This window comes from Bombina bombina, chromosome 2, assembly GCF_027579735.1.
Source record: "Bombina bombina isolate aBomBom1 chromosome 2, aBomBom1.pri, whole genome shotgun sequence".
In the NCBI taxonomy this organism is placed as follows: domain Eukaryota; kingdom Metazoa; phylum Chordata; class Amphibia; order Anura; family Bombinatoridae; genus Bombina; species Bombina bombina.
In genome coordinates this window covers 667,687,735-667,700,205 of record NC_069500.1, presented here as the reverse complement: position 1 = coordinate 667,700,205, position 12,471 = coordinate 667,687,735, and the positions used below count along the sequence as shown (strand labels likewise).

The 12,471-nt window shown below is 36.6% G+C and overlaps 1 protein-coding gene across 2 annotated transcripts in view; it reads left to right on the top strand.

Annotated features, from left to right (window-relative positions):
• The first annotated feature begins 12,035 nt into the window (after window positions 1-12,035).
• FSD1L (fibronectin type III and SPRY domain containing 1 like) overlaps window positions 12,036-12,471 on the top strand; it is a 194,469-nt gene continuing 194,033 nt past the window's right edge. Inside the window, exon 1 of one of the 2 annotated variants that reach the window (XM_053702617.1) lies at window positions 12,036-12,200. In XM_053702617.1, the coding sequence (XP_053558592.1) occupies window positions 12,186-12,200 (15 nt within the window). In that variant the 5' untranslated portion in view covers window positions 12,036-12,185. The remainder of the gene's footprint in view (window positions 12,201-12,471) is intronic. The other variant, XM_053702616.1, reaches the window with a different exon arrangement.

The window sequence follows — 12,471 nt, the reverse complement described above, 5'->3', positions numbered from 1 at the left end:
TTTGTTACCTCTTGATGACCTTGTTACTGGACCAATAAAATCAATTTGTATATCTGACCATGGCATTACCATCCCCCTTTTCTGCAATGGCGCTCTATGCATTGGTGCAGTGGGTTGGAACTGTGGGCAGATTAAACACCCTTGACAGTAGGTTTGAACGTCTTTCAACATGTGTGGCCAAAAAGCATAATCACGCAATATTTCATACGTGAGTTTGGCACCGCGATGTCCAGATGTGGGAGCATCATGGGCATGTTGGAGCATTAGACCTCTGAACTTGGTGGGTACTACCCACTGCTGGATGCCAGTTTTGGAGGTTCTAATTAACAAACCATCCTGTAATTTGAATTGTGATTTAGATTTTATTAAGATTCTCAGATCTTCTTTGCCAATACAATCATCTTTTGAGATGGGGTTGCTTTCAGGATCTTCTATGTGTTTATAGAAGATGCCTACAATGGGGTCTTCTTTTTGACTAGTGATCAGGTCCTCACTAGGAGAATCCTGACTCCATTGTACCAAGTTAGGCTCACTCTGTTGTTTTGCCTGGTTTCTGGTAATGGCTTCTACCTGAATTGCACCCATTAAATGGTCAATATTAAGGAGTTCTCCAGTTATGGCTCCTTGTTTGGCTAATGAGTCCGCAAGGTCATTGCCTTCCTTATCAGGACCTAAAACTCTGGAATGACCCTTGGTCTTTTTCCAGTGTATGGTTAAATCATTGGATACTACCAGATTATCAATCTCGCAGAACAATTTGCCATGCTTGACTGGTTTGTTATTGCTTTTCTGCATGCCATTTCTTTTCCAAGTTGGCAGGTATTCAACAAAACTGTCACGCACATAATTTGAGTCAGTTATGATCACAAATTCATGAATACCATGTTCAATAGCCATTTCAATGGTTTTGAAAACAGCAGTTAGTTCTGCAACTTGACTGGATCTTGGTCCAATGTTGAAACCTACAGATATATTTGAGAATCCATTTGCCCCAGTTATACCAATGCCAGCGACTAGTCTGCGCTCATTATCAATAGTGGCATGGTAAGAACAACCATCAACATATACCCAAGGTAATGTTTGACAATGGTCTTCATTGTACATTTTATATGGGGAAAGCAATTGTTCTTCCAGAAAATCATCTTCTGATAATTTTTTCCCAGGATCTCTAGCAGTACAGTCGTGGAGCTCAGCAAGCCCTTGTGCGACTGGATTCTTTTTATTCTGCTTGTAGCGAATTTCTAAGGGCCAGCCTTGTAAGGAAAGAGTCCACGCTGTTATGCGGCTATTAGACAAATTCCCATCTCTTATTCTCTCACTTTGCAAATATAGCAAAGGCTGGTGGGCCGTTTCTACAATAATTTTCTCGCCCTGTATATAGCTGCGGAAATTTTGTAGAGCCCATACAGTAGATAAGAGGGCTTTTTCGCAATCGTTAAACTTTATTTCTACTGGGGATAGATTTTTGCTCGCATAAGCAATGGCTTTGTTCAAATTATCATGCTTTTGGTATAACACAGCACTCATGCTTATATCTGTGTAACCTGTCTCTAAGAAGAAAGGTTTGCCACCTTCAGGGTATGCTAAGCAAGGTGCTTGAGTGAGTTTTCTCTTCAGCTCTCTGATGGCTGTCTCTTGAGACTCACTCCAGTGCCATTTCACATCTTTCTTCAGAAGAAGTAGTAGTGGTTTAGTTAATTCCGCATAATTATCAATGAATTTGCGAGAATAATTCGTCATACCCAGGAATGATCTCAATTCCTTTAAGTTAGTCGGGTTTTTAGAATTCACTATAGCTTCCATCTTTTTCTTCTGGGGATTTAATCCGTCAGAGGTAACTTCATGCCCCAAGAAGTTTACACGAGTGCGGCACCATTGAGCTTTTTGCAGGGATAATTTGACGCCTGCCCTTTTAAGTTGGCTGAGGACGTGTTTAAGTTCTGTGATGTGTTTTTCAAAGTCTGTGCTTTTGATTAAAACATCATCCACATAAGATAAGGTCCCCCTTTCCAGTGCGTCAGGCATAGCCTTATGCATGAATACAGCAAATTCATGTCCAGAATTTATGTATCCAAATGGAAGTCTCTGGAATGCATACTGAATCTTTTGGAAGGAGAATGCTAGCTTATATTGGTCCTCTTCATGTACCTTTATGGTCCAATATCCCTGTGCACAATCAATGGCAGTGAATATTTTGGATCCCTGCATTTGTGCTAGACACTGGTCAATGTATGGTACAGGCCAGCCAGACATGTATACTCGTTTGTTTAGCTGTCTTAAGTCAGCACACAAACGCCATTGTCCATTGGGCTTAAGGACACCTAGAATAGGATTATTATAAGAGCTGTGCACCTGTCTGATAATACCTCTTTCTTCCAAATTCCTTATGATCTCTGCAAGAGAATCATATGAGGCTAAGGGAAGTCTGTATTGTTTGACAAATACAGGTGGCGCATTAGGATCTGTTTGTATTCTTGCAATGTGCAAGTCTGTGGTACCACAGTCATAAGAATCCTTAGCGAAAATATCCTTGTACTCCATCAGGAGTTCTCGCAGCTGTTGGCGTTCATCATCGCTAGAACAGCCATTGGCTAAGGATATTTGCTCTTCGACTATTTGCTGAAATCCTGGAAAGATTTCAGGCTGTCCTATTTCATAGGCTTCTTCCAACCTAGAGGTGAGATCCCCTTGATTATAATTTATATTGCTCCCATGACTCTGGGGATTGGGGTAATCTTGCTGTTTGATTGGCTGATCAAACACTAGAGAGGCTTCTTCAATTTTACAGATGCCTTCCTCTGAGCTGAAGGGATAAATAGACTGAATATTAAATAGACCCTCTGGCATAGATGCAAAGGATTGTTCTATTAATTGTTCTTCAGTTAGGTATCCTTCAGGTATTAGCCCAATTACATTATTCTGGAATCCAAAAGTGTAATAACTTGATTCCAGTGCATATCCTATGGTAGTTCCCTTGGATAATGTTATATCCTGTGGGGTCATGTTATGCACAATAATATTTATTGGAACAGTTCCAATATTCACCATAGGAGTGTAGGTTACTGAGACACCCAGATTTTGTATTCTATGGGAGAGGCAAATCAGTGTTTCAGAAGTTTTTAATTTCTGACCTCTCTTTACCTGTAAGGGTAAAAGAAATTTATCAGCCCCAGCAGGAATTATAACATCGCTAGATACCTGCATATTCACAGCATATGGCAATTGCTGGTTTGATTTCAGGGCTGCATTTTCATCCTGAAATACTTCAGGGTCCCCCTTTAACCTGCTCCAGAGGCAAGAATTAATCAAATCTATTTGTATGGCATATCTATGTAAGATATCATTGCCAATGTATATTTGATTATTGGGAGTATTTAAAACTAAAAACAGGTGCTTCACTGACTTATTACCAATAGAGATAGATAATAAGCACTTAGCTGTGATGTTATAGCTTTCAGACCTGTCATCCAGGCCGTTGACGCAGTGGTCTTGGGGAGAAAGATATTTAATCACTTTAGGTTCAGCTATTTGCGTTAATAAACCTTCGCTTATATAGCTAGCTTCCTGTTTTAAGTTTATTTTAGCATACTCGGTTTTACCAAGGTCATGCACTTGTATAGGGATAAATAGATCCTCTTTAACTCTCTCAATCCCTGTGAGGTATTGAGTGTGGCCTCCCCCCTTAGGGATTTTATAATCCCCCTTGTGGAGTGATATGGTTAATACATCGCTATCTAGGGAAGTATTCGCTATCTTTCCAGGCGATATTTTAAAAGTATTACCATCAGAGCCACTAAAAGGAGTCTGATCATCTATTTGCAGAATAGTGATTTCAGGTGTAGAGTTATTCCTGAAATGAATCTCCACAGCATCTGGTTTCTCTTCCACCACGTGACAGCTGTGTCGGGTGCGAGATATACCAGATTTTTCATAATTGATAGGCCGTTTAACTTGCGACCAGATTACATTATTTATGCAATCAATTATGGTGCTTAATCGTTTCAGGAGATCACTACCAATAATTAAACGATCAGTTGGCAGATCCACTATAATGACAGGGTGTCTTATGACCCTGTTCCCCAATTTAAATTTTAACCAGGCAGTACCGTAGACTTTTAGGGAGTCACCCCCAACACCTATTAGAGAACCGTCAAATTCTCTTATTTTGGGTTTGTGGGGTGTTAGCTCATTTAGCTGTGTGTAGTACCTGTGGGATAAGATAGTTGCCTGTGACCCAGTGTCAATTAATCCCCTGATAGGGTTGGAGACTGAATCTTGCAGCTCAACTAGTACATAATATCTTCCTGTAGTTTCTATCATTTCACACATAAAATTTGCATTCTTGTACATCTGTGGGCTTCGCCACGTTTTACCTGGATCCGCTGTGTCATTCGATGCAGAGGAAATTTCATACCTACCTGTTTCCCCTATGACAAGGTCAGCTGGGTTCTTGTGTACTGCATCTGTGGAAATAATGTTAAGAGAACACTGCAGAGGAAAAGTTTGGTTAATTTTTCCCGGCTGATGTCGCTCATTGTCACAGCTAATTTGTCCGTTTCCGGTCTGTGGGGAGATAACATGATTAGTATCATTGATATTTATTACTACATTTTGTATATCTCTCCCCTCCCCTTCAGGTGATACTGCAGTATTTATGACTGTGCCTGTGGTCCACTGCTGACCACTGGCTGTACCCCTAAAAAAGTATTGTTCGGTTGCTGAGCCGTAGATTTTTGACTCATATTAGCGATTTGTTCGCTCAACCGATTTAATTGGGTAAACAGCATATCTACCTGATTGTACAAGTTACCTCTACCCCTGGGCCTATCTCTTGGTGCCCCATTGTACTGATTCCTGGACCATTGGGTTCCCTCAGAATCAGGGCCACTATTTCTATTCTGGCGTGGTTGCCCCTGGGGTTCAGCTTGTTCAGCATTAGTACTTTGGGGAGCATTATATACCTGGGGTGTCTGGTTACCCTGAGAATATCTTCGCCGTCTATTGTATCTACCCTTGCGCGGATACCAATTATTCGGTGAGTATTCTCTTTGTGAGTAATTATTCACCTGATTATGTCCCCCACTTTGGTTATAGTCTCCCTGCGCCTCAACCTGTGTAGGGGGAGGGGCAGAATTAAACCTCTGTGGAGATGGCCTGTTTTGACTGGCCACCTCTGCATAAGTCCTCTTGTTGGACTCCAAATTGAGGGGGCTAGGTGACACCCTAGTTTCTGCCACAATTTTGGGTTTTGACTCATTTTTAACCCCCTGCTCACTGGACTGCTGAATAGAGTATAACTTCGTACTCTCTTTGGTCAGCCATTCCAATGAGCAGTCCTCATCAAAATCTCTAGCTAAGTTGATTTTGATGGGTGTAGGCAATGCTTCAAAAAATAAATTTACAAATTCTGAGCCATCAAATCTGGGATTATCTTCAGCCATACTGTACGCATTTTTCAATACAGAAAGGAATTCGACTGGACTCTGATTCGCACGACACTTTAAACCATATACCGCTATTTTCGCGGCAGTTTTAGTGCGATATTGCCCGAATTCTTTTCTGCATTGTTGTTTTACCCCATTCCAGGAATGAATATTCATATCCTTTAGTGAAGCAAAGAATTTGTGATGCTTACTGTCAAATACCCAAGGCAGAAATTCAATTTTCAATTTCTCACTTGTAACATTCATTATAGCTAACGCATTTTCAAAAGCCTGTAAATGATCAATTACAGATGTTGTTCCCTTATTGGAGAATATAGGTACTGCGCGTTGTACAAAGGTGATTATTTTATGTGAATCATAGACTTTATCAGACTTATTTTGGGATTCTCTGTTAGAGTTTCCCTCCCCTGCATCAGCTGCGCTACAGCTGTCCTCTGGATTTACATCCTGAGGGGATTGTCTATTTGGGAAATCTACTTCTGACCCGTTAGGGGTCATTTGTCTATGTTGTTCTATATATTTTCGTACCTCGTCCCTGACGCGTTCGCTAAAGGAGTTAGCATTATCTGTATTATTCTCATTGCTAATATAGGGGTTTTCATTATGGCGATATGACCTTTTTAAATCGCTTAATTCTCTCTGGCTTTGCGCAAGCTGTTTATTTAAATCTTGTATCTGCGCGATTAAGTCCATATTGTGCTTATCTAAGGTGGCTAGGTTTTGGGCAAATTCATCCATTTTATTTTTGGCTATTTTTAAACCCTCTTCGCGTCTGCGCGAGGAACGAATACTATTTTCTAGCTCCTGTATTTGCAATCGTTTGTCTGTGACACAAAACGACATTTCGTCAATTATGCATATTAAAAGGGGCCAGGATTTTAGTATTAGTTCGTCTCGCTTTTTGGGAGCTTCGCATTGATTAATCATTAATAATTCCTGGAAGAATTCATTCTCTTCATTCCACATATTATTATTAACGGTAATATTTTTAGCCCTAGTTTCAAGCATATCCATAAAATCATTTAATTCACCTGCAATATTAAACTTCCCTTTAAGGTAACTTAAGATATCTTTCTTAAGGACCTGACCTTTAGTAATAGGTATGGTTATGGGACCAATTTCATTGCTATGTATAGAATTAAATGAGTCACTTCTGGCTACAGACATTATTATATTGGTTTAGTACTTAGTTAAACTAAAATGCTAATACAATTTTTGCCAATAAAAAGAGAGAAGGAAAATTTTTATATTTCAAAAAAAAATATTATTAATTTTGAAATATGAAAAATTAATATTCCAAAATATGAGAAATTTATATTTTTGATTAACTTTGAAAATATGAAAAATCAATATTTTTGATTAATTTTGAAATATGAAAAATTAATATTTTTATTAATTTTTCAAGATTAATCTTTAATAATATTTCAAGATATTAATGTCAATCTCGAAATATGAAAATTAATATTTCAACTTTTCAAAAAAAATTATATCTTCAAAATATTAATATCGAAATATGAATTTTTTTTTTTTTTTTCTCTTTTATAATAATTTCTATTTACTTACAAATATATTATATCAATTATGATGGAATATTAATAAATCTCAGAAAAAGTGCCTCCAATTATTATGTCAGTATATTTATGAAAATCTTAGCAGTGCTATCCAAATAATATATATAAGTTTATGGCAGGGTTATAAACACAATACAAAGAAATAGAAACCCTTATCAACCATGCACCTACTAGACCATACAATTAATATAAATATCTGAATTCTTTTATTTAGTTAATATCCATAAACATATTGAACTATATTTGCAGTAAAAGGAAACTAAATAAAAGTTTATATGCGTTAAAACTAACTCTTAAGATATGCTATCCTTCTTACAAAACCCAGAACAATATACCTTCACAATTCAGCCTTATTTATTTAACACAATGGGACTAAAAACCTTTAACATCCAAGCAATACAATTCTAAACAGTGTTTATAAAATAATAGGATAAAATATATATTCTGCTACTTAACTGCAATTTATCCTAATACAAAATTAACCGACAATATCAGAACTTGTATAGATGAGTTACTTAGCCAATTCAGACACAGATTTGAACAATACCTAGGCTTATAACTACCAATTTAAAATATAATATACTTCACCAATTTTGAACCAATTCGTAGCGGTCTTTAGGTCATCTCATTTGAAAGAAGGTTTTTGCACAAATCAAGGATAAGTTTTAAGCTCCTTGCTGAAGTGAACTTTTTTTTTTTTTCAGGTATATCGCAGCCAAAATCAGATCACTAATTTTCAACAAGTTACAGACAACTCTCCCTTGTGCATTCAACACTCCCATTATATAATCATTGATGACATCATGTGGGTGGCACTACGGGAGCTGACCTTCCCATTGGTTATCTGGGAAGTCTAAATCGGATTGGCCCTTGGAAATTTCATTTTTAACAGCCAGAAAGAACCTTCTGGCTGTAGTTCTCGCAACATAACACCAGGTGGCAGCATACAGTACAACATAGCAATACAATACAGCATTTCTGACATTTTTAAGCAAGTTAATTTTTTTTTTATAAAATGGTTATTTAATCAGATCACACTCTCTGCATTAATCATATATAACCCCAATTACAGATGGTTAATATTAGGTTATTTTTTCTGATTATTCTGATACCAAATATGTTATATTATTAACATTTTATTATATTAAGGTAATTTAACACTGCTAATTATTAGCTTAAAATGCATTATAATTTTATCAGTATTCTGGCATTTCTTTGCAAATAACAGCTTATTTTTATATCTCCAGATTGGTAGTATTTAAAACTCCTGATATTTGCATCCACCCAGATATAGTATGTGACATTTCTGTGTATTTCTTCCTGAATACATAAATCCTGTTTATGTCGATCTGAAATAAAAATAAATGTTAATAATCACTTCTCTTCAGGTCCATAAACATCTATTCATGTTCTTAAACACACAGAGGCTAAGATATTCATGCCTTCAAAATATATATATATATATATATATATATATATATATATATATCATTCAATCTTTTACTTTCCATATATATATATATATATTTAGATGTTAATGTTTGATATCACATAAATATACATCTCATATCCATTAAAATATATATAGTTGTTTTGAAATCATAATGTAAGTCATGGGCCTTCACTGTATTATCCTAACATTCTAACTTTTCAGTAACTTCAGTTGCCAGACTTTTTGTCTCATACTCACCACATGGGGTCAATCCACGAGTAGTTGTAAAAGTCTTAATGCAGCATATTTCCTGTTTAGCCAGCAGTGCAGATGTGGATTTAAAAATTAACACCATGTGCATAAAAGCTGCCTCTCCATGATTTTGATCAGTTCCAAAAGGGTAATTCAGACATTTCGTCTCCATATATTTGCCTGTATCCTGAAACTGTTATATTTTAGTTCCTTGCTAAATTATACAATTGCATAATTTAACATATTGAGTGTGTGAGATCTGCCAGAGATAATCCTTTGTTCTCCTTTCAGCCAAGAATGTCTCCTGTGCAATTGGAGTGGGGGAGATCTAATCCTTTGTCCTACAGACCATGTTCACATCCACAGATTTATTAGATAAAGTTAAATATATTTCTATATATTATTTAATAATATTTCAAATACCTTGACAATAAATATATATATAATATAAATATAATATAATATATATATATATATATATATATAATATATATAATATACATACATATATATATATATATATATATATATATATATATATATATATATATATTAACATTCTAAGCCAAATGTTATTTTCTTTAATAAAAAAACAAAAAACAATGCATTTATTTTTGATCTTATACTTCAGGCCTATAAACATAACTATTGTTTTTATTTTTGCCAATGGAACTCAGTAGTAGGTACAGGCTTTATACAGGTGCAGGCAGGGATGATTGAGATGCAGAAATTAGGTTGCTTAATATCAAAAACATTTGCCCATTAGCTAGGCTGACCATTTTGCCGCTTTAAAAAGGGACACATATGAAAAATACATATGTCAGGGCTGTTTTCAGGGCTGTTTAAAGAAATGGTTTTGTATAGGAACCCTTACATATGTATTTTTCATATGTGTTCCTTCTAAAAGCGGCAATATGGTCAGCCTACCATTAGCCCAAAAACGTTGTCATTGTTATCATCATTCATATAATATGAATGATGATAACGATGACAACGTTTTTGGCTAATAGGCAAATGTTTTTGATATTAAGCAATTGCAGTACCGGGGACAGTCGAGGAGGAGCAGGACCGGATATCAGGACCAGTTGTATGATTGTATCATACAAGGGTGTTTACTTACTGAGAAGACGGTGTCCCTAAGTCCCTTGCAAGTTGCAGCCCACGGCCAGCACACCGCACCGCACCGCACCAACGCCTGACCTCTCAGTCTGCCGCTCTCTGCTGGATGCCTGGATCGTCATGTGACTAATACCCACCTCAACCTTCTTCCCCCCTCCTACACCACCATTCTCCAGACTCCACCTACCCAGTATTGTAGTAGTAACCCTGGGCTAAGAGCTCCCCTGGCCAGCTAATTTTTTTAAAAATCTTTGCTCACTGCTGCTTGCTGCACCAGGGGAGCTCTTAGCCCGGGACATTTCAGTGTAGTTCCGGGACACGGGACATGCAGGGTCAGACCGGGACTGTCCCGGTGATACCGGAGCAGGTGGCAACCCTAACTTAATATGCTTTTCTTGTAAAGCCTTGGTGATGAATCAAGCCTCCCTCCTTTTTTGAATAGTAATAGGGCATAAACCCAAATAAATTTGGATTGAGTGATCCAGATAATGATTTTTAGCATTTGTCACACCTCAGTCAAAATTTTGTCTTCTGTCTTTAAACCTGAAGAAACGTATTATGACGTCTCGTGGGGGTGCATTACTTGGTGATGGAGATTTTAATGCTCTATGAGCTCTTCCCAATTCAATGAGAGAAGCTTAAAGGGACAGTAAAGTCAAAATTAAACTTTCATGATTCAGATATTTTAAACAACTTTCCAATTTACTTCTGTTATCAAATTTGCTTTGTTCTATTGGTATCTTTTACTGCTGTATCTGAATCATGAAAGTTTAATTTTGATTTTACTGTCCCTTTAAAGGGAAATGAAACACACATTTTTATTTCATGATTCTGATAGAGCATGCAATTTTAAGCAATTTTCTATTTTACTCCTATTATCAAGTTTTCTTCGTTCTCGTTGTATCTTTATTTGAAAAAGCAGGAATGTAAAGCTTAGCAGCCAGCCCATTTTTGGTTCAGAGCCTGGGTAGCACTTGCTTATTGGTGGTTACATTTAGCCACCAGCAAGCATAACCCAGGTTCTGAATAAAAAATGTAAAGCTCCTAAGCTTTGCATTCCTGCTTTTTAAATAAAGATAGCAAGAGAATGAAAAAAAAATGATAAAAGGAGTAAATTAGAAATTTGCTTAAAATTACATGTTCTATTTGATTTATAAAGAAAAAAAATGTGGGGTTAGTATCCTCTGGCTAGCAGCAACAGATCATTATTTTATGTGTTGAGCTACCAAACTGAATTAAAAATCTTTTCCCATGTTATAGAAGAACCAATGAAAAGTAGAGGATTCATATATATTTAATTTAAAATAGCACATTACTAAATGTTATATCATCATGGTTTTAAAGGGCAGCAGTTAAACATATTAAAAAAGCTGTAAAAAAAAAAAAAAAAAAAAAGTTGTTTAAATTTAAAGGGACACTCAAGTCAAAATTAAACTTCAAGATTCAGATACAGTATGCAATTTTAAACAACTTTCCAATTTACTTCAATTAAAAAAAATGTGCACAGTCTTTTTATATTTACAATTTTTGAGATACCAACTCCTACTGAGCATGTGCAAGATTTTCACTGCATATACGTATATGCATTTGTGATTGGCTAATGACTGTCACACGATACAGGGGGAGTGGAAATAGACATAACTTTGCAATTTATTTAACAAAAATCTACTACTCATTTGAAGTTCAGACGAAGTGCTATTGCATTGTCTTCTTATCATGCATTTGTTTATTATGCAAATCTACTGTATTGACTGGTCCTGAAACTAGAAGGAAGTGTGTAATTGTGTACAACTGATTCCTGGAACTCTGTTGCTCACTGGCTGGCAGAGACGACTCCCACAGGAAAAAAAGGTGTATTCAGTACAGGAACATAAGATGTAAAAAAAAAAAAAAAAAAAGTTCTGTGATACATTTTCAAACATTCTATTTTAGGCTGAACATTATTCTGTCCCTTTTACTTTAGCATGAACAATATAAAAAAATAATTGCTGCAGTAAATAATATTTGTCTAGCTGTAATGCTATATACCGCATCCTCACATAGTGACATCTAAAACTATCTCAGACTGTGACACCTGCTTGCCCGTTACTGCTTTAGAATATTTATGTGTTTGCCTTTAAACAAAATGGTGACGATTACTTCACTCAACACTTTTTTTTTCTCTTGTTTTCCTCCCCTTGGTCTTATTGGTTGATCTGTGTCTTTCTGGTCCTGCGTTCCTAGGCTCTGCCGGGGAGCTGCAGCAGCTGAAGTGTGGAGGGGGAGGAGGAGTCGTGTGGCTGCTTACTGATTCAGACAAGTCCTATCTTCTTTATCCACTTCCACGCATCCTCTCCCCTAAAAGAAGAGGACCACAGAGGCCTTGCCATGGATACGCAAAAAGTAAGGGATTTTACTTTTTAGCTCTATAGAGATAATGTTGCCATTTGCAACCACCCATATTCTTTTGCAAAGAGCAGTGTAACTATGTGCATGTGTTTTCTGTGCATATAAATAGCATCAGCACTTTCCATTCATTGATGCCATATCTGTGCTACATAGCAAAGGATTTAATGACGTTGGCCCATGGGGCTTAACCATTTCGCTGACGAGAGTACATCCAGTGTATTGCAATGCATGTAATGTGATGCCTGATATATGTTCCTAGCACTGT